Raw genomic sequence first — 20881 nt, 5'->3', positions numbered from 1 at the left:
GCTCAAATATTTCTCAGCCACCTTTTTATTCATTTTCTTATTCATCACTTTGACCAGATCAGTGAAAGAGCTAAAACTGTAAGAATAGCTATTCCAAACTTAATCTGTTCTCCTTAGACTCCTTCACTGACTGTCCCAAATAACTTTAACGTTTTATTTTAATGAAAGACAAATCTGATACAAGCTCCATCGCTGTTCACTGTCTGCTCCTCAAAATGTCTGTCTTTTCATCCATACTATCATTCCTTGGGATTAGGTTATCATTCTTTTCCACAACTGACTTCCACTTAGGTTCTTGATCCTAACTCTTTAATATATATATAGATAGATATAATCTCCTTTGCAATCTTGCTGAATAAGGTACTTCCTTTTTCTCACATAGAATTCATGCCTTGAATATTCACTCCCTCAGCTCTAACATCTTTCTGGCAGAATGCTCTGGTTTCCAGATAATGAAAAAGAAGACCTTTCTTATACCATAAGTCCTCCTTCGTTCATTACCAAACTTTTAAAAAGTATTACCTATCTTTTTCTCTTTTTACCACCCATAGTTTATAACCCTTATAATCAGATTTTTGTTCCCAACATTCTACTACAACAATGCTTGGAAAGTCACTAATTAATACCAGTTGTTGATTTTATGCAGTATTCAGTAGTATTAACTAAGCATTTCTCCTTAAACTGATCCTCTCTTGGCTTCACATATATCCCATCTGGGTTGTCTTTCTTATAGCATCTTTCCTGACTCTTACTGTACTCCCTTAATATGTAGATTCCACCCCCCCCCCACCTGTCCTCAGTTGACTTCATCTTCCTTATTTTTCCCCTCTATTTACTCTTATCATAGTTTCCATCAACTTGAAAAAAAACTTCTGAAACTCTGTTTCTAGCCTGATGGCTATGACTCTGGTCATGAAACAAGACAAGCAACATACCTAAGACAAACTTGCTTAATTTTTCTGAGCTTTAATTTCTGTTTGTGTAAAAAGATGATGATGTAACCTGCTCTGCCTATTTCACGGCAGCCTTTGACCCAGCAGATCATTTACTCTTCCTCTCCCCTCACTAGCTGTTCCTCCTTAGTTTCCTTTGCTTGTTCTGTTTCGTCTTCTCAACCTCTTAGTATTGGGGCTCCACTAGGACTCATTTTTTGGATCTCTTTTTCCCTCAGTGTGCACTTGGTGATCTCATTCACTTTTATGGCTTTAAATACTATCTATATACTGAAACTCCTAAATTTGTATCTTTAGCCCAGACATTTCCTTCAGACTTCAGACTCCTATGTCCAGTTACCTAATCAGTATTTCTCTTAGATGTCAATGAAACATCTCAAACTCAAATTGTACAAAACTGAACTTCTTTTTTTTTTTTAATTGGAGATCTGCTCTTCTTATAGTTTCTTTATCTCAGTTAATGGCAGTTGTGTCCTTTGTGTCTCTTTCTCTCATACCCTATCACCCTGTATTTTCTCCATCAGGACATTCTATTGATTCTACCTTCAAAAGATACACCAATTTAAAACTCTTCCCCCCTCCCCCAACCCCACCGCTACTACCACCTTACCAAGTCATCATCATATCTTGAGTGGATTTCCAAGGAAGCCCCCTAACTGGTTTTCCTTCTTCTACCTCAAACTCCTGGGCTCAAGTGATCCTCTTGCCTCACCCTCCCAAAGTGCTAGGATTACAGGCATGAGCCACCACACCTAGCCCAAAACTGATCCTTTTTAAGCAAATCAAATCATATCATTCCTTTGCTCAAAATCCTCTGATGGTTCTTCATTTCACTCATGGTGACAACCAGAGTTCTTATAACAGCCTATAAAACCCTGCATGATCTGACCCTTCATTACTTTTCTGACCCTTTCTTCACTTGCTCTTCCCCTTCCTCACGGCACTCAAACCACTGGCCACCTTGTTGCTCATCAAACATGCCAGGTGTTGTTCCACTGCAGGACCTTTGTATGGGCTGTTTCATGTAAATAGCATACTCCTTCTCTGGATGGCTGCTTGGCTTGCTTCCTCACTGCCTTCTTGTCTGGTGTAATATCACCTTTTCATGGAAGCTTACCTTGACCACCCTAATTAACACTGCAACATGCCCTCCCCTCCTGGCTCTTCCAGTATCCCTTGCCTTGATCTACTGTTTTTTCTTCTCCTTAGTACTTTCACCTTTTTACTTGATCACTTACTATCTTATCAGTTTTATTATTTATTGTCTGTTTCCTGCTAGAATGTAGTCTTCATGTTTTTTGTTCACTAATGTCTTGGAGTTTATCCTGCTTAGAATTTGTTGAGCCATCTTATCTTTCATCAAAATTTAGGAAGATTTTCACCATTATTTTTCAAATGTTCTTTCCGCCTCTTTCTCTCTCTCTCCTCTCCCTCTGAGAATCCTATTACACATATGTTGGTATGATGGATGGCATCCCACAGGCCTCTTAGGCTCTGTTCATTTTTCTTCATTCTTTTCTCTTTCTGTTCCTCAGACTGAATAATCTCAATTGACCTATCTTCAGTTCACTGATTCTTCTGCCTGTTCAACTTTGCTGTTGAACTCCTTGTAGTCGGTTTTTCATTTCAGTTACTATCCTTTAAGTTTCAAAATTTCTATTCAGTTTCTTTTTATAATTTCTACCTCTTTATTGATAATTCTCTATTTGGAGAGACATTGTTCTCCTGTTTCCTTTAGTTATTTGCACATGGTTTCCTTTAACTCTTTGAGTATATTTAAGATAGTTGATGTAAGTCCAATGCCTAGGCTTCCTCAGGAATGATTTCTATTAATTTATTTTTTTCCTGTAATGAGCTATACTTATTTCTTTGCATGCCTCATAATTTTTTGTTGAAAACTAGACATTTTGAGTATTGTAATATGGCAACTCAGGAAATCAGATTCTTTCTCATTCCAGGGTTTTGTTATTGCTACCTGTTGTGAATTGTTTGATTAGGGGCTTTTCTAAAGTATTTTTATAAAGTCTGTACTCTTTGTCATGTGTGGCCACTGAAGCCTGTGTTCTGTTAGCTTGGATGTCAGCTGGTGTTTTGACAGAGTTTCCTTAAATACCAGGTGCCAAGAAAAGGAAAAAAAAGAAAAAAATCCTCTCCCAGGCTTTTGCGGATTAGCTCTGTTGGAGCATTCCTTCAAGCTGAGCCAGGTTTTATTTAACTACTATGCCTTCGCCTTCACCTCCTGCTTGTGCAGAGCCTGGGGTGAAAGTGTAGAGTTTCCCAGGCCTTTCCTGAGCATGCATCCAACCTTGGCCACATGTTTGGTCTTCCCAATTTTATTGGTACACATAAGAGCTTTTAAAAGCCGTTATTATCCCACATATTTCCTTTCTCAACCTCTTCTTTCCCAGGCCTTTCAGTCTGCCTATTGCTTGCCCTGTTATTCCTTGCCCTAGGCTGCTGTGGCCAGTACTTTTGCCTTTAAAATGTTTTCAGTAAATGCTGCCTGGAAAGCGCTCCAACCCTGGCAACACTCTAAGACAGGTGAAGCAAAGGCCAGCCATCGTGCTAGATGTTGAAACAAGCACATTTCTGCGAGAATAAGGTCTGTGTTGCTTCCTCAGGCATTAGCAACTATACCAAGAGTACAGGCTGCTGTCTTCACTGTCGTGGCCAGTCCAGGGAGTAGGGGACGGTAGGTGGACAATTAAAAACACCACATTGCTTTCTTACCACAATACAGCAGCTTCTTGATTAAGCTCTCCCCTGGTTGTTGTAAGTTTTTGACTGGATTACAGTGTGAAAGTTGATCTAGACAATTTTTGCCAGGTTGTTATTCCAGAGGGCTACTCATACTGTATCTGCTTTTGTCAAGAATGAAAGAATGAGATTTTTTTTAAAAAATAAGTGAAACTCTCTAGTACAAGCTGATGTCATGAAATGGTGGTGTCCTTTAATCAAAAGAATTCTTATACTATATAGTTAATGATCATAAAGAACCTAAATACCTTTTGGTGTAGATTTACTCAACTCTGCAAGCCTTCAGTAATCACTATAAACAGCTATTAGAAACGGACTTGTATTATCAGAATACTTGCTTAAATGTCAGAAGTAAACTAAACTTTCTGAGAATCGAAGTATATTTGTATTCTTTTTTTTTTTCTTTTTCTTTTTTTTCTTTTTTTGTTTGAGACAAAGTTTCACTCTGTCACCCTGGATAGAGTGCAGTGGTATCACCATAGCTCAGAGCAGCCTCACACTTCTGGGCTCAAGCGATCCTCCTGCCTCAGCCTCCGAAGGAGCTGGAACTACAGGTGTGCACCACCGCTCCTGGCTGATTTTTCTATTTTTAGTAGAGATGGGGTCTTGCTCTTGTTCATGCTGGTCTCTAACTCCTGAGCTCCAGCCATCCTCCCACCTCAGCCTCCCAGAGTGCTAGGATTACAGATGTGACCCACCGCCCACCCCACCTGGCCTGTATTCATTATTATAAAATCACGAGAATACCAATAAAGTCCTTAATAAACTGCGATTAGTTGGTGGTAGCTTGTTCATACTATTATACAAGACATTTCTTACTTTGCTCATTAGAAATGGAAAGAGTTTACTAATAATGCTATAACTTTTTGAATGTTACAGATTTCTCTAGGTCCAATATGCAACCCGAGATTTTTTAGGAGCTACGTTTATTATGGTGACATAGCAATTTCTTTGTATAAAGTTTATGAATCTACTTTCTTCTCACATCTTCAAGATTCCTGCCTCCCCCATTTTAGCAGGAATTACTGAAAGGAATTACTCTTTTTATAAATGTATCAAAAGCTTGCCTGAAACTATACTAATTTTTAGTTTTCTTAAGTCCAAGAAGATAAAAAAGAAGTGTTATAGGTAGGCCTAAATTTGTGAGGTTTATGGCACGATCTGTGTAGCCTTGTTTTTTGCCTTTTTTTCCCCCTGTGGTACATTATAAATAGTTGATATTCAGAAAACATTAAACTGATAAAGTTAAAAGCTACAAATAGCAATAGCTTTAGGATGTGGAGTTACATGGAGAAAAAATATATTTGGACAAGAAAATTGTTTTCTTTCTGAGTTTTTTTCCTGAAAATGAATATTTTATTCATCTCTTTTATATTGTGATGAATATAAAATTTTAAAAAGTACATTTCCCTCCCTTTTTAAACCTGTAATGGTATTCATTTTTTATTATTATAAGCTTTATAAACTAGCCAAAGAATAAAATAAAGGAGTGCAAGAAAAGTTGCTGAAATTCCCACATGTAGCTCCATTGTTGAAAACATATGCAGCTGGCAAATTTATAATTGTCTGAGTAAATATACTTTTAAATTCAACATATCAAAACGTGGAAAAACTAAGTTATAGGTAACACATTCTATACTAATAAAATGGTTTACCAAATGTTGATTTCCTCCTCTTCTCCATCCCCCTCAAATAAAATCTGTTTTTCCTGTGAGTTGACCATTTCTAGACATTTTTCTAAATATGTTTATGGAGACATAGAAATGCTGATCAGGAATTAGTCATTTAAATAATTTGTAATAAATGATTCAAAGGTATAACAAACTAGAGGAATTATTTTGTTGACATTTTCTAGGAGGCAAATGTTTATGTAGAAAAGCTAAGATTTAGGGAGTGTCAAAATTATCGAAAATAACTGAAAGACTAATGGACTGTTATTGTATTTAATATTGTTATTTAATAATGTTGTTAAATGTATTTAATGTATTTTCTTTTTTCTGTAGATTCTCTCTTCGTCTCTTGCCTTGCTCTCTCTTTTTTTCTTTCTCTTGTCCTCCTTGCAGTTTACTTGTTGAAGAAACCAGGTCATTATTCCTGTTTAGTTTCCCACAGTATGGATTTTGCTGATAGCATCTCTGTGTGTAGTTTAAGGTGTTGTTTGGTCGTCTGTATTTCCTATAAATTGATAGTTGGATCTAGAAGCTGGATGACGTTCAGGGTATTTTTGAGGGACAGGGCTGGCAAAACACAGAAGGTCTAATTATTTCTTTTTTTGTGATGTTAGCAGTCATTGGTAATCATGCTGAGATCCATTAATTTATTACAAGTTGCAAAATGGTGATATAATTTTATCATTCCTTTATTGTTACTTTAAAAAAAATTTATATATACATACATCATATGTCTACGTGTGTGTATAGAGATTAATGTGCAGAAGTTTTGCTTTCTGTGATTGTTTGCATTCCAATCATTGCTGAGAAAGTTTTTTTTGTCCTTTTAGAGCTGCCTGCTGAAACACTGAAGTAAACATATAAGAATATTATGGTTTGATTGTACTCTTGAAAAGATTAAATGTCTAAGCTAAATTATTAAAGAATTTTTCATTCCTTGTCTTAATACTGGTTTTTTCTAGAGAATGTATCGGAGTTGGAACTGTTATTAGACTGAGAACCTGACAGGTTTTTTTAATATGCTTTTGAATTTATGGCCCTCACAACCTATCTCTATCTTTATTGCAATCACCTAGGTAAAGCTCTGCATTAGGCTCCCAGTATTTATGTTCCTAGGCAAAATTTTTTCTAAAGCTCCTGAAATTGTTAATGCCCTTTGGAAAATAAAACCTAAGTCTAAGTTCTGTCTCTCCTTTCAGATTTTTCTACTAAAGAAAAGAACTTGAGTTTTGTGATTGGTTTAAGAATAGTATATACAATATCTTTTATTTATACTAAATATAATACTTTTTTAACAAATGGAGATCATAATATAAATGAAGTTTTATGATTTTAGGATAAGCTCTTTCCTATGAGTCAGTTTTCCCTGGAATATCCTGCCTTTGCTGCAGCCAAGGAGCAGTTTGCTAAGTATTCTGTCTGCCATTAGCTCCCTAAAAAGTTGATGAGGAAACCTAGAGGTCAAAACCCTAAATATAACCAGCTTTCTGGGTTTAATATCCAACTTGTTTTATATTGTTTTGAATGAACCTTTGGTCATGAGTTACCCTACCATTTTTAAAAATAAGAGCCCAGAACGTGGCATGGTGGCTCATGCCTATAATCCTAGCACTTTGGGAAGCCCAGGCAGGAGGATCACACAAGGCCAGGAGTTCAAGATCAGTCCGGGCAACATAGCGAGACCCTGTCTCTACAAAGAATTTTAAAATTAGCTGGACATGATGGTGTGCACCTGTAGTCCCAGCTACTTGAGAGGCTGAAGTGAGAGAATGGCTTGAGCCCAGGAGGTTGAGGCTGCAGTAAGCTATGACCATGCCACTGCACTCCAGCCCAGGCAACAGAATGAGACCCTATCTCTAATAACAATAATAATAATAATAATAATGATAAGAGCCCAAACTGCAACATATTAGTAGCCAAATTTCTGGTTCTGATCCAAAGCCAATTTCTGATTATGCTAGATATCAGTGATGATAGTATAGTATTTTACTCTACCACACCACCGACTCTCGCCACTGTGCATAAGGAGAAACAGGTATTGTTTTATGGATAAAGCAGTTAAGGCTTAGAGAGATTTAGTGATTTATCTCCCTGCTAATAAATGGCTGCACTAGATTTGGAATCCAGGTCTTTTTTATTCTAAACCCATGTTCTCTTTAGCACAACAAACTGAAGAGATGGAAGACAGACAGATCATTTAAGGAATCATTGTATTATTTCCAGTGAGAGGTGATCAGGGACCTTATTTCTGGAAACAAATAAGATTTAAGCGTTTTACTTGACTTGGTGGCCGATTAGACGTAGGGAGTGAGGGAAAAGAATGATTAAAGATGTGGGTTTCCTAGGTGTGTTGATGAATGGTCATGTTGGGAGGACAGGCAGTTTAGGGGTGCAGTGCCCTTCTTTATTCCTTTCTGTGTGGGATTTTTTATGTTGACTGAGGTGTTTGTGGTATATTTGGTTAAAGACATCCAGTAGGCACTCGGAAATTCAGGTTGCTGCTCAGTTTATTCGGAATTGTTTTTAAGGAGTACAGGGGAGTTAAACAGGGAAGGGTATGTTCTTAATTCCTGTGTATTGTGTGAATCCTCTGATGCTGTGGCACTTACCTAATGAGAATTATAAACTGATAATTTTACCAAGGGACTATCCTGAAGTTTTGTAGCCTCAAAAATTCCCTTTGAATACTTAGCTAGCATGTTGGATTCCGTAGTCACAAAGGTGGTTTTCCCAGTGTGCAGTTTGTCCATTGCACTTCGGGCTTGCTAGCCCCGTTGATTTCTCCAAATGTGGGAAACTTCACTGCATAATTTGTGGTATTAAAGTACCACTTTCATGCAGTCCCCTGGGGAGGGCAGAAATTCCCTTTGTGACGGCCAGGCTTGGAACAGTGTTTCTGCCTATATGCATATATTGCTGTATTTTTCCTCCTTTAGTGAAGATAGATTAGAGGAGGGAAAGAAAGACATCATATTCTTGAAAGCATCATGATTTATTAATATGATTTAATGTTGAAGTTGCACAAAATATTCAATAAAGAAACAGTAGTTAAAAGCCAGTGTGTTGAAAGAAAAGAATTCATATGTGCAGTTGATAGTTGGATGATATAGTAGTGACTTGTGCTCATGCCTTTGCACAGTTAGTTCCTCCTCTGTGGAAGGTTTGTACAAATAGTAACATTGGCAAGATGACTGTCAGCTACAAGCCAAGAAATTTTATTGAAACAACAAATCAGAACTCAGTTACCTTATTCAGTGTGTGTTTCATTTTTTAAAGCAGAAAATTATAAATTCTTTTTATTAAAACTGAATTATATACTTGGGATTAAAGTAATGTTTTTACTTGTTGCTGCTTATATTGTACCTCAGGATGAACCATAGGTGTAGCAATACTTAAGAGCAATGAGGTTGGGTTTTTGTTTTTGTTTTTGTTTCCATTTTCCTTACATGATAACTATATAAATTAGCTTTTAAAACCTCAGGGGATATATTCCCTCATTTTACATTTAAAGATTAGACTCCCAAAATTATGTGTGTCTGTGCATTTTGAGAGAGGAGACTGATCCAAAAAAAGATTTAGAACCACTGAATTTAATCATTGGCAGATAGTTACATACTAAGTACTGAGAAAGCCTAAACCAATACCCAGGCTTTGCAGTTTTTGAAGCTGTTTCACATCCATTATCTCATTATTCTTCAGAACAACTAGCCTGCTAGGGCAGATATACCCATAAGGCATACCTGTGCTGAACCAAGCTCTTGCATGGATGGGATTTAACATTCTAGAATTAGGAAGCAGACTAAACAGATTATAGTATGAGCAGAGGCAGGGAATAGAAAAGGGTAGAACCTGGGAGGGATAGTGAGTAACACACTGACTGGTATGGAGCTTGGAATTGGTATAGTAAAGGGAAGGTTGAAAAGAAGGTTGAGTACCATCATTAGAAAACTTGATACCTGCCATGCTCCTAAATAGTTATTGTGCCAATAGTCCTGATTTTTTATTCCTAATGTTGTCTTCCATTATTCCTCTACACAAAATCAATATGGTTTATCTACTAACATTTCCTCAAGCTTCTCACATTCCAGTGTCCATTCCTTTGCCCACAACATTTATCCTTCTCCTATCAGAATAGTGCCCATCTTTCAAGTCCCAGGACAGACCTCCTAGCCCTCTGTGTGGTCTTCCTACTCCAGACATCAGAACACCTAAATAAAATTAAAAGACACTTAATTGGCCTTATGAAGTAATACTCACAAGTATGTTCGTTCTCCCTGGTTTTGATTATCTTGCTGAATTATAAATTTAAGGGGGAGGGGGAGCAGGAAAGGGCTTGGTATATTTTCCAGTGCCATTAGGCTTTGAATCTAGTAGAAAATACTTACTGGTGAAGTCTCTAAGTATAAATTTAGTTTCGCTCTCTTTGTCCTTACTAAGTAATAAAAATTATTTTATCTATGGTACCTAGCTAGCACTGTACTAATAATTTATGAGAGGTAAAAAATACAGAAGATTTGAATGATAGGTCTACTTTTAGTTAAAAAAATAATATATATATGTTTATATATATATTTTTTATATATGGTTTTATTGGTAATCAGGTGGCAAAATACTTCAGTTTGTCAGAGGATTTGAGTACCAAGTTATGGGAAGAGCCTTTAAGTTCTTAGCCTAATAGGAATGAAAATAAAGTTAAATGATGGTGTCAACTACAGGTTGTAGAATAACTTTCCAACAACTTCTTTGGTGTAATATGACTTTATATTTCATTTTTATTTCATAGGAATGTTACCCATTGAAGAAAAGTTGCCCTATAATAATGGGCATTGGTTTAAACCTGTGATAATTGGTTCATTTTTTTAAACCATAGAATTGTACTGTTGGAACAGACCTTACAGAACTTCTAGTCCCATTCTTTCTTTTTTCAGATGAGGCAAGGAACCATGAAATGTTTGGTTAATTGAACTTTGTCGAAATTGGCCCAGCTATTTAGACACAAAACAGGAACTAGAACATGAGTTTTAGACTTCATGGTTTCCTCTTATAGAACTTATTTTTCTCAGTATGGATTAACTGAAAGCATATATGTTATTATTGTATTTTCAGTTATTTGCTCATTTTTTATATTATTCCTGAAAAATAGTCAAGAAAATCTATCTCTAGCTGGGCATGGTGGCTCACACCTATAATCCCACCACTTTACGTGACTGAGGTGGAAGAATCACTTAGGCCAGGAGTTGGAGACCAGGCTGGGCAAGATAGTGAGACCCCATCTCTACAAAAAATAAAGAAATTAGCTGGACATGGTGGTGCATGCCTGTAGTTGCAGCTACTTGGGAGGCTGAGGCAGGAGGATCGTTTGAGCCCAGGTATTGGAGGTTGCAGTGAGCTATGATGACACCACTGTACACTACCCAGGGTGACAGAGCGAAACTCTGTCTCAAAAAAAAAAAAAAAAAAAAAAAGGAAGACATCTGTTGTACAGAACAAGCAAGATCCCATCTCAAAAAAAAAAATCTATCTCAAATTACAGAGAAAAAAATCTAAGTGACTTGCCTAATGTCACATAACTAACAAATTAGCAAAACTAGAACTAGCACCCAGATCTTCCATTTTCTAGTACATTCCTTTTTTTCTGACATCATACTATTTTTCTGCATTGTTGCCATTAGTATTACCTCCAAATTATTCATACAAGAAAGTGTAATCAAACTGAGAACATTTTCAAGAAAAAAATGATAGACTTCTGTTGTAGGGGAAAATAATCCAACCTTCTCTTATAGCAAAATTTCATTTTAATAGATAATAGTTTTCATAAACTTGGCTCTATTCCATTTGAAATTTGAATTTACTATGCACTAGAGTTTGAGGGTAGAGGACAATTCCAATATAAAATTATGGATTTGAATTGGTTTGGGTAATAACTGCTTTCACCCATAACAGGATGGTCTTTTAAAAAAAAACTTTTTATTGACATTTAACATATATCCAAAAATGTGCACAAAATCATTAGCCCACAGCTTGATGAATTTTCACAACCACATACACCTGTGTAACTAATACCCAGTTCAAGATCATAACATTATTATTACTAGCTTTCCAGAAGCTCTCATTACACTCTTCTGGTTACTGCCCCAGTCCTCTTGCTCCTCAAGGATAGCTACTATACCATGATAGTCCTTTAAACAATGAAGTCAGGTACTTCATTAGTCACGTTTGTCCTGTTTCTTTCTTTGCTGCAAACATGGAGAGGATGGAAAAGAACAACTTCTTTTACTTCTTATCAATGCAAAAATAATTGCTAAAGGCAAAAAAAAAAATTTCCTCATTATCAAGACTTATTTGCTGACTTAGTATTCAACTAAAGTAATACTGGGGGATTTAAATCTTTCATGCAGCTTTAGAAACACCCAGGAGTCACTTTAAATGACTTTTGTCTTCTGGAACAAAATGCAGAGTGACCAGGAACTAGAAAGATGGATGCAGAGCAATGTGCTGTCCCCCATGTGGCTGTTGCATGTCATGGAGGAGGCACAAGACAGTCACTAGAATTTAGGGCTATGGTTGAGGCTTCACTAACAGGACCCTTTTTCTTTACATACATTCTCTGAATATTGAAGGTAGATTTCTTGTTCTATCATTATTAATTAGAATTCTGTGGGAGATGTTTGATTCTACAGTTTGTGTTAAATACTCTTGTTTCCCATTACTTTAAAAAAAAAAAAACTCAGTTAAAATTCTTCCATCTTGATTTAAAATATGTTCCCATAACACTATCTTATTTTTTGTTTCTTGTCAGGACCCCTGAACAGTGTCCAAGTGTTGTTTCTTTGTTGTCAGAGAGTTACAACCCTCACGTGCGCTATGGAGCTGCAATGGCCCTGGGGATCTGCTGTGCTGGTACAGGAAACAAGGTAAAACCTGAAGCCGATGGGATCAGTTCTTTCTTGGCACCACAGTTTTCCCTCGCAGAAGAGTTTATGTAACAACTGCAAAAACACAAGTATAGTGTGAGCTATAAGACTCACAAAGCTTCCCAGTATTCTCTCACTTTACTATGCCGGATTCCCCAAAGCTGCTTACGAACAAACCATCACATTACATGAATGGCTGTACCTGAAGCAATGCTGTTGAATTTCTTTTAGAAATCATTGATTTCTTTTAAAAATAAAATAAAATATTAATAGTTTTTTCTTTAAGGAAACAACTCCAGTCATTATACATGGTTATTTTACATGTTTGATTTGTATAATTAGTATTATAGAAACTAAGATTCTCATCTGAAGCCACCAAAATCTGTTCATTTGGTAACATTTCTATTTGAAGCAAATCACTTATGTGCTATTTGCCGGTTTTCTCATCTCTAATCTTGAGAGGTAAACTAGTATTTGTTAAGCCCTCAAAAGTTACAAAATAAAGATCTGAGGTAGGCAAGATGATGACCTGCAAACATAATTCATTTTGAGATTCATAAAGTAATGTGCTATTGCTTAAATAACAGGTATTCTTGATTTATAGCAATGACATAGTCATCACGCTTTGCCTCTCATGCACAAGCCTTGGCCCCCTCCTAGAGGCAGACCTTTCTTTTAAAAAAGTCTGTGTGTGTGTGTTTAGGAGAACATGGCTATGCTTCCAGTGTCTTTACATCAGAGAGAAAGGAGTCACTTTTTTATCATCTGTTGTTCAAACTCAAAACAAAACAGGCCGGGCGCGGTGGCTCACACCTGTAATCCTAGCCCTCTGGGAGACTGAGGCAGGTGGATCGCTCGAGGTCTGGAGTTCGAGACCAGCCTGAGCGAGACCCCGTCTCTACTAAAAAAAAATAGAAATAAATTATCTGGACAACTGAAAATATATGTAGAAAAAATTAGCCAGGCATGGTGGCGCATGCCTGTAGTCCCAGCTACTTGGGAGGCTGAGGCAGTAGGATAGCTTAAGCCCAGGAGTTTGAGGTTGCTGTGAGCTAGGCTGACACCACAGCACTCACTCTAGCCCTGGCAACAAAGTGAGACTCTGTCTCAAAAAAAAAAAAAAAAAATATAGTTGTAAGTTTATGGATTGATTCCAGGAATCTAAATTTTACTTTGTTTAACTTTTTCTCTAATAAAAGGTATTGATATTGGATACAAATAACGTTTTCCAGTCACATAAAACATTATTGAAGCTGGGAATAAAAACAGGTGTTTTTTTGGCCAGGCGCGGTGGCTCATGCCTGTAATCCTAGCACTCTGGAAGGCCGAGGCAGGTGGATCATTTGAGCTCAGGAGTTCGAGACCAGCCTGAGCAAGAGCGAGACCCCCGTCTCTACTAAAAATAGAAAAAAATCATATGGACAGTTAAAAATATATAGAAAAGATTAGCTGGGCATGGTGGCACATGCCTGTAGTTCCAGCTACTCGGGAGGCTGAGGCAGAAGGATCACTTAAGTCCAGGAGTTTGAGGTTGCTGTGAACTAGGCTGATGCCACGGCACTCTAGCCCGGGCAACAGAGTGAGACTCTGTCTCAAAAAAAAAAAAAAAAATAGATGTTTTCACTACATGTGGCAAGAACTGGTTAAAAATGTATAGAGAGATATCCCCTTCTAATATTTCATACTATTCTGTCTCCTTCCCTTCATATTTTTCTTCATAGCACCTGACATATTTTATACCTATTTTGTTTATTGTCAGTCTCCCCTCTGCTGAAATATAAAGTCCCTGAGACAAAATGTTCACTACAAGAACCTAAAATCAAACCTGTCACATGGTAGGTTTTTAATAAATATTTACTGTATGAATAATGGATGGCAAGACCATTTAAGGATATCATGGACATGGTCTGTGTCCTCACAGTTTTGTTTTAAATGTTTAACTTCTTTTGAGAGAGAATTGCTTACATGAGAATATATCTTTAGTTTTATTAGAGATGGCATTGGATATATAAGATGCAATTTATAGAAATTGCCCTTTTTTTTAAATCAAGGACACATCTATTCTATAAACAAAGGAAGAATATAGTTGGATGTTTTACTAAGTATTTGCCCCCTCAGGTCTTTAATATCAGGCCTCATAAGTTAAATGTAAATTAGATTTTTTTTCCTTTCCAGATTATTCTGTACTTAATATGATATCTAGGAGCAAATGTTCTTTGAAACATGGCATCTGACAAGTTAATTCAATGAGAAAATTTTATTACTCATGTTAAACAAGTCTGCTTTTTTTCTAGACAATTTGTGTGATCTAGGTATCACTACCTATCTAACTAAGGTTTGGTGCTTTGGTTTTTTTATTTTTAAAAAATCCAAAACATCTGTTTATTTCTAAAGTATACCTTTGAGGTTATATTATTATACATAGCTCAGAGGCCAAGTTATTGTCTTTTAACTTGTAAGTTGGAAATTTCATTATATTCTTATCATGACTTCATAAAGAATATTGACAATATGTGTTTGAAAAATATACTCCTGCACAACGTCATTACAGTTTTCAGTAAAGTGGAGAGAAAAAAATACACATATCTTGTATGTCTGTTATCTGTTAATAGCTATTATATATTTTAAAAATATATAAGTAAGTTTACATGTGGAGGAGTCTAAAGTCATTTTCCAAAAAAGGATTCTTCTTTTCCTTGGTCTTGGAACGAATGATACTTGAGAAATGACATACTGAATTAAGAAATGTTTGATCATTGTAAACGCATTTCTCTTTTCTTCCCAGATTTATACCTACCTAAGGATCTTGTAAGGGACGTTGTGTTATAAAGTGGCACTTCCCAAACATCCTGCAGGGTGTTAATAGAAGTTGTGTGGGCAAAAGAGTTCTTGGTCAAATACAAGAGACAAATGCTGACTTAAAGTTTGAATGCTTTCTTTATCATAAGGCGTCCTAGAGCCTTTGTTATGATATGCACATTCCTAGAGCCTTTGATACAATATATACATTTGAATCTGCAAGAGGTGGTGATACATAGTATGCAGGAAGTCCTGAACTTATTTAGCAAAAGAGTTCTTTTTGCATAGAACTGATATTCTGAAAAATATGATATTGGGGAAATGCGAATAAACATTTTGGAAAATCCCATCGCATGTTGTCTTGGGAAATGCAACCATGAAATTAATTCTAGTCTATTTGATTTAATATGTTTTGCCATTCAAATAGCAAGTAGAATCTTTTGTTTTGGGAGTTTTGTTTCCTTTTTTGTTTTGATTTAATTTTTAAAATTGGGTCTTATAAAATCATCTAAGAAATTATCTACCCAATATTTGAAGGAAGTTGAATACATAATATACATTTTGGAGTCAGACTGGCCTGGGTTTGCTACTTACTTGACTTTGGACAAGTTATTTAACCTTTCTAACTCTCAGTTTCTTTGTTTATAAAGATTGTTTTGAGTTAGTTGCTGTTGGGTTTTTTGTTTGTTTTAGGATTAAGAGGATTGAATGGGATAACATAAAGAATACCTAGTACTATGTCTGAAAAATAATAGATGCTTATCAACTGTTAATTGCATTTTTTCTTACTTCCTTTATGACCTCTTTTATCTTTATACAGGAGCATTGAGGTTCCTTTTCACTTACCTTCAATTATATTGAAATTTAAATAGGCCCTACCCATTTCCAAACTATTGCATTCCAGTAGTCATAAATTAACTTATTACTACACTGTTGGATGAAAATATTGACTTAGAGTGACACTGACTACAGTCATGGGTCATTTAACAACAGGGACACATTCTGAGAAATGCATCATTAGGCAGTTTCATGGTTGCCCTAACATCACAGAATGTAGTTACACAAACCTAGATGGTATAGCCTACTACACACCTAGGCTATGTGATACAGCCTTATTGCTCCTAGGCTACAAACCTGTACAGCATATTACTGTAAAGAATACTGTAGGCAACTGTAACACAATGGTAAGTATTTGTGTATTTAAGCACAGAAAAGGTACAGTAAAAAGAAGGTATAAAAGATTAAAAATTGGTTTGCCTGTATAGGGCATTTACCATGAATGGAGCTTGCAGGACTGGAAGTTGGTCTGGGTGAGTCAGTGAGTAAGTAGTGAGTGAATGTGAAGGCCTAGGATGTTGCTATATACATTATAAACAATGTACGCTTAGGCTGCACTAAATTTATTTTAAAAATTTTTCTTTCTTCAATAGTAAACTGTTACCTTGCTGTAACTTTTTTATCTTATAAACTTTTTAAGCTTTTTTTTGAGACAGTCTTGCTCTGTTGCCTAGGCTAGAGTGCAGTGGCATCATCATAGCTCACTGCAACCTCAAACTCTTGGGCTCAAGGGATCCTCCTGAATCAGCCTCCCAAGTAGCTAGAACTACAGGTGTGTGCCACCACGCCCAGCTAATTTTTCTATTTTTAGTAGAGATAGGATCTTACTCTTGTTTGGGCTGGTCTCCAACTCCTGAGCTCAAGTGATCCTCCCCCTTCGGCCTCCCAGAGTGCTAGGATTACAGGTGTGAGCCACCACGCCCGGCCTAATTTTTTAAACTTTCTGTCTCTTTTGTAATAACACTTAGCTTAAAACACAAACCCATTGTACCATTGTACACAATTTTTTTTTCCTTGTATTCTTATTATATAAGCTTTTTTCTATTTTCTTTCTTTCTTTTTATTTTTTAAAGTTTTTTGTTAAAAACTAAGATACAAACACATTAGCCTAGGCCTGTACAGGGTCAGGATCATCAAGGCATTACTAAGCATTTTGGGGGGCAAAAAGGATTTTAAAAAGTTTAAAGAATGAAGACATTAATAGATGATAGGAATTTTCTAGCTCCATTATAATCTTATGGGACCACCCTCATATATGCAGTCTGTTGTCAACCAAAATGTCATTATGAGGCACATGATTGTAATTTGAAAATCCAGCTATATCAACCTGATTTAAAGTTGTTTGTTTTTTTTAATTCTTTCAGGAAGCTATTAATTTGCTAGAACCCATGACAAATGACCCTGTGAACTACGTGAGGCAAGGGGCACTCATAGCTTCAGCTCTCATCATGATCCAGCAGACTGAAATCACTTGTCCAAAGGTGAGCAAACAAAGAAATTCTCTGGAAGGGAGCCGGTTTGGGCTTTTCTTTATTAACTTATCTTCTTTGAGGACATTTTTACTTCAAATATGGTGAACACTGAAGTCACAGAAAGTACAGCATTTTAGGGGGTTGAGAGAATGGAAAAGCTTTAAATATATATATAATGCTCTTTAAATGTATTTTTTTAACAGACTATGATCACTTTTTAAATTTAAGTATATAGGCATGCTTAAACTCTTGGGATGATAAAATCATAAAATCAAATTTCTTTGCCTTCCACAGACCTTTTAAAATTCATTTAGCAGTTCCTCTGACATAGGATGCAAACTCAGACAGCCCATGGCTTTTTTAATCTATCCTTCTAAGGTAATAAAAAGTCCTGCAGTCAATTTATATCATACATACAATCTCAGTTTAGAAATGAGTATGTCCACATTCTCTGCTGGAATGTCTTTGCCCTCCTGGGCAATCCTCTTAGGCAGGATTTCAAATGATTCTAGGATGTTTTTTGTTCCCACTGACCTACATTTACTCCACAGAAACACTCCTGCATATTTTGCCCTTCTTGTGGATAGGAAGATATAGGCTGTCAGTTCTAGTACCTCAGCTGATAGCTAATGCCTCTCATGTGTCAGATGTCGGAGCACAGTGACCCGTGATCATATTGAATGCTCCAAGTGGTCCCTCTGAAGCCCCTTTCTCTAGGCTTGGAGCAAGGGGAAAAGACTCACACCCCAACTTTCCCAAAGAGATCCTCTTCACATATCCTTCACAATCCATATCTACCCCGTGGATGACTTTGTAATAGATTTTGAGGCACCTATTTTAAAATTTCCTCATGACAGTCTCTCAGGCCTCGTGTTGTTAATGTTTGATATCTAACATATCTTGACATTTCACCCAAAACTTCTCATTCTGTTGAGAAACAGAAACTGCCTATATCTTATTTATGTGTACTAAAATTACCGTATTTTATATATTAATAAACATCTATAGCTTATGCAATAATTTCAGATCTTTTTATTCTTTTTGTTTTTTGAGGCAGAGTCTCGCTCTGTCTCCTGGGCTAGAGTGCTGCAGCATCAGCCTAGCTCACAGCAACCTCAAACTCCTCGGCTCAAGCAATTCTCCTGCCTCAGCCTCCCGAGTAGCTGGGATTACAGGCGTGCACCACCACACCTGGCTAATTTTTCTATTTTTAGTAGAGACGGAGTCTTGCTCTTGCTCTTGCTCTTGCTCAGGCTGGTCTTGAACTCCTGACCTCAAGCGATTCTCCCACCTCGGTCTCCCAGAGGCCTGAGCTGGGATTACAAGCGTGAGCCATTGTGCCCAGCCCAGATCTTTTTATTCTTGGCTTAAAGTTAGGGCATTTATCATCCTTCTATTAATTCTGTTCATATATGGGAAGTAGTCAAAAAATTGACAACAGAAAACTATTGACATTCTGTCTTCTGCCTCATCGAGCAGATATGAACACTACCCTCATTTTCAGGAAAGTAGATTTGGGAAGGTGGAAAAAAATTTTTCAGAACTCAAGTCATTGATTATTCATTCTAATTTTATAGAGTTTTGTTTAATAAATTTCAGTTTATAAGCAGTTGCTATCATTTTTGTTTCATTTATCCAGTGCTTCTCTCTCTCCCTTTTCTCTCTGTGTCTCAAAATTATTTCTAAGACTTCCAAAAATTGTATATTGCAAAGATAGAATCTGACTTCTCATCCTGTTTTTATAATACATTACTTAATAAATGACATCTTCTAGAATATAAACATCTTTCCAAACACAGACCACATTTCTTTTTCTTTTCTTTTTTTTTTTTTTTTAAGTATAACAGCTATCATATGAGTAGCTTTTACATCTTTTATTTCTGCTTTTGATCTTCAACTGAGCTTTTGGAGGTTCTCCAACTGAGTAATGTCATTAAAGAAGTAAGTTTAGGTTATGGAATGTACCTCCTCTAACAGTAATATATAGATATTTATTCACTTTGACCTCACATGTTGCTTTCATGTGACTTGTATTATCAACAAGACAAATGTTTTACCATCTTCCCATCCTCTGATGTAGGAATTTATTGATTTTACAATCATAACCTCCATAACAACAATGGCAGAGTCCTTTGGGGGTAGGTTGGGTGGCTTAAAAAAGCATTCAATTTTAATAAGTTTTGTATTTAGAAAAAGTGAAAAAAATGCAGCAATTTAAATAGTAATTTTTAATCATTCCAAGAAATATGGTTGAACTAAATCTTAGTAAATACATGGGCAAACTGCCATCTTCAGTTTGTATCAGAATCTTGGATTCTGAATAATTCTTGATTAAGTATATTAAAATGAAGTTACAGCTAGTAATCATTGCCATTTATATAAACTGGTGGGCAAATGTCAGTGTGTACACCACTGACTACAAAAGCAAAACTATATATGGTGTTGTAAAACACAAAAATTCTTTCAGGAAACACTACCCCCTAAAGTGAAGTTGTTACTCAGCTTATAAATTCTTAAAAGTATAAGTCTATTTCATTGTCTTCTGTTATTAAGCAAATAATAAAGAACTTTGTGGACTACGGTTTATATCATAATCTTTCCTTAATCTGATAATTGTCAGCAAAACAACATTAATATTCTTGGGGTGGCATATATTTTTCCCCCCAAAAAAGCTGTTAATAAAAACTGAAGAGGAATAAATTCTTAAGGATACAGAGTCCTAGTTGGTGGAAGGTTGCAAACTGTCCATGAAATAAAATGTAAACAGCTTCAAAGCAAAGATCAAATGTTAATTTCATCAAGAATTATAACCCTTCCTCAAAGAAATCCAAAAGAAAAGTTTCTCAGATATTTTGTGAGATTCACAAAGAAAATTTCCAGAGGAGATGTTTTTATGTAATCGTTAATATATGTTACATCCCTAACACTTAGCTCTACCTGTGGTGCTCTTAGTTGAAGTAACTCCAGTACATCTTTGCTTTGCATCTGTCAGTTTCTCGCTGGCTCACACCCACATAGACCAAGGAACATCCACACACCCAATTTAGAAAGCCCTTAGACCAGAGGTTTACATTTAACTAGAATAATGTTTTCCTGTAAGTCCTTGGAGCTATTTTTTCACAGGAACCCAACTCTCCTCCTTATGAAACATCTACTTTTTGTTTCGCTTGTTAAATGAAATTTATCAGTTATGTGAACATGTATATATTAAATATCATATATAAAATCACATCAGAATATTACAATATAAGAACAGAATCTGGTGCTCCTCCTTGCCAATATTATCCGGCCTAAGGCTGGTGGTACAGGGAAGCTTCTCCCTCCATTGACAAGTACCCTATTTGGAAGCAGGATCATATTTAGCCAAGCTTGGTAAGTTGCTGCAATTCTAAAATAAATCATGATTTGGGTAGATTAGGCTTTTGTGGACCATCGTGATAGCCTAGAGATATTTCTGTACAGAAATATGTGAACTTTTA

General features: G+C 36.2%; 1 protein-coding gene and 1 pseudogene across 1 annotated transcript in view; both read left to right on the top strand.

The window, feature by feature from the left end:
• Positions 1-20881, top strand: part of PSMD1 (proteasome 26S subunit, non-ATPase 1) — a 95354-nt gene that overhangs the window by 55609 nt on the left and 18864 nt on the right. Inside the window, exons 17-18 of the mRNA XM_045559668.1 lie at positions 12180-12294; positions 17295-17411. Of these exons, the coding sequence (XP_045415624.1) occupies positions 12180-12294; positions 17295-17411 (232 nt within the window). The remainder of the gene's footprint in view (positions 1-12179; positions 12295-17294; positions 17412-20881) is intronic.
• Positions 8065-8215, top strand: LOC123644284 (annotated as a pseudogene).

Source organism: Lemur catta, chromosome 8 (assembly GCF_020740605.2).
Source record: "Lemur catta isolate mLemCat1 chromosome 8, mLemCat1.pri, whole genome shotgun sequence".
Taxonomy (NCBI): domain Eukaryota; kingdom Metazoa; phylum Chordata; class Mammalia; order Primates; family Lemuridae; genus Lemur; species Lemur catta.
The sequence above is the reverse complement of the archived record's forward strand: the minus strand, read 5'-3'. Positions and strand labels throughout refer to the sequence as shown.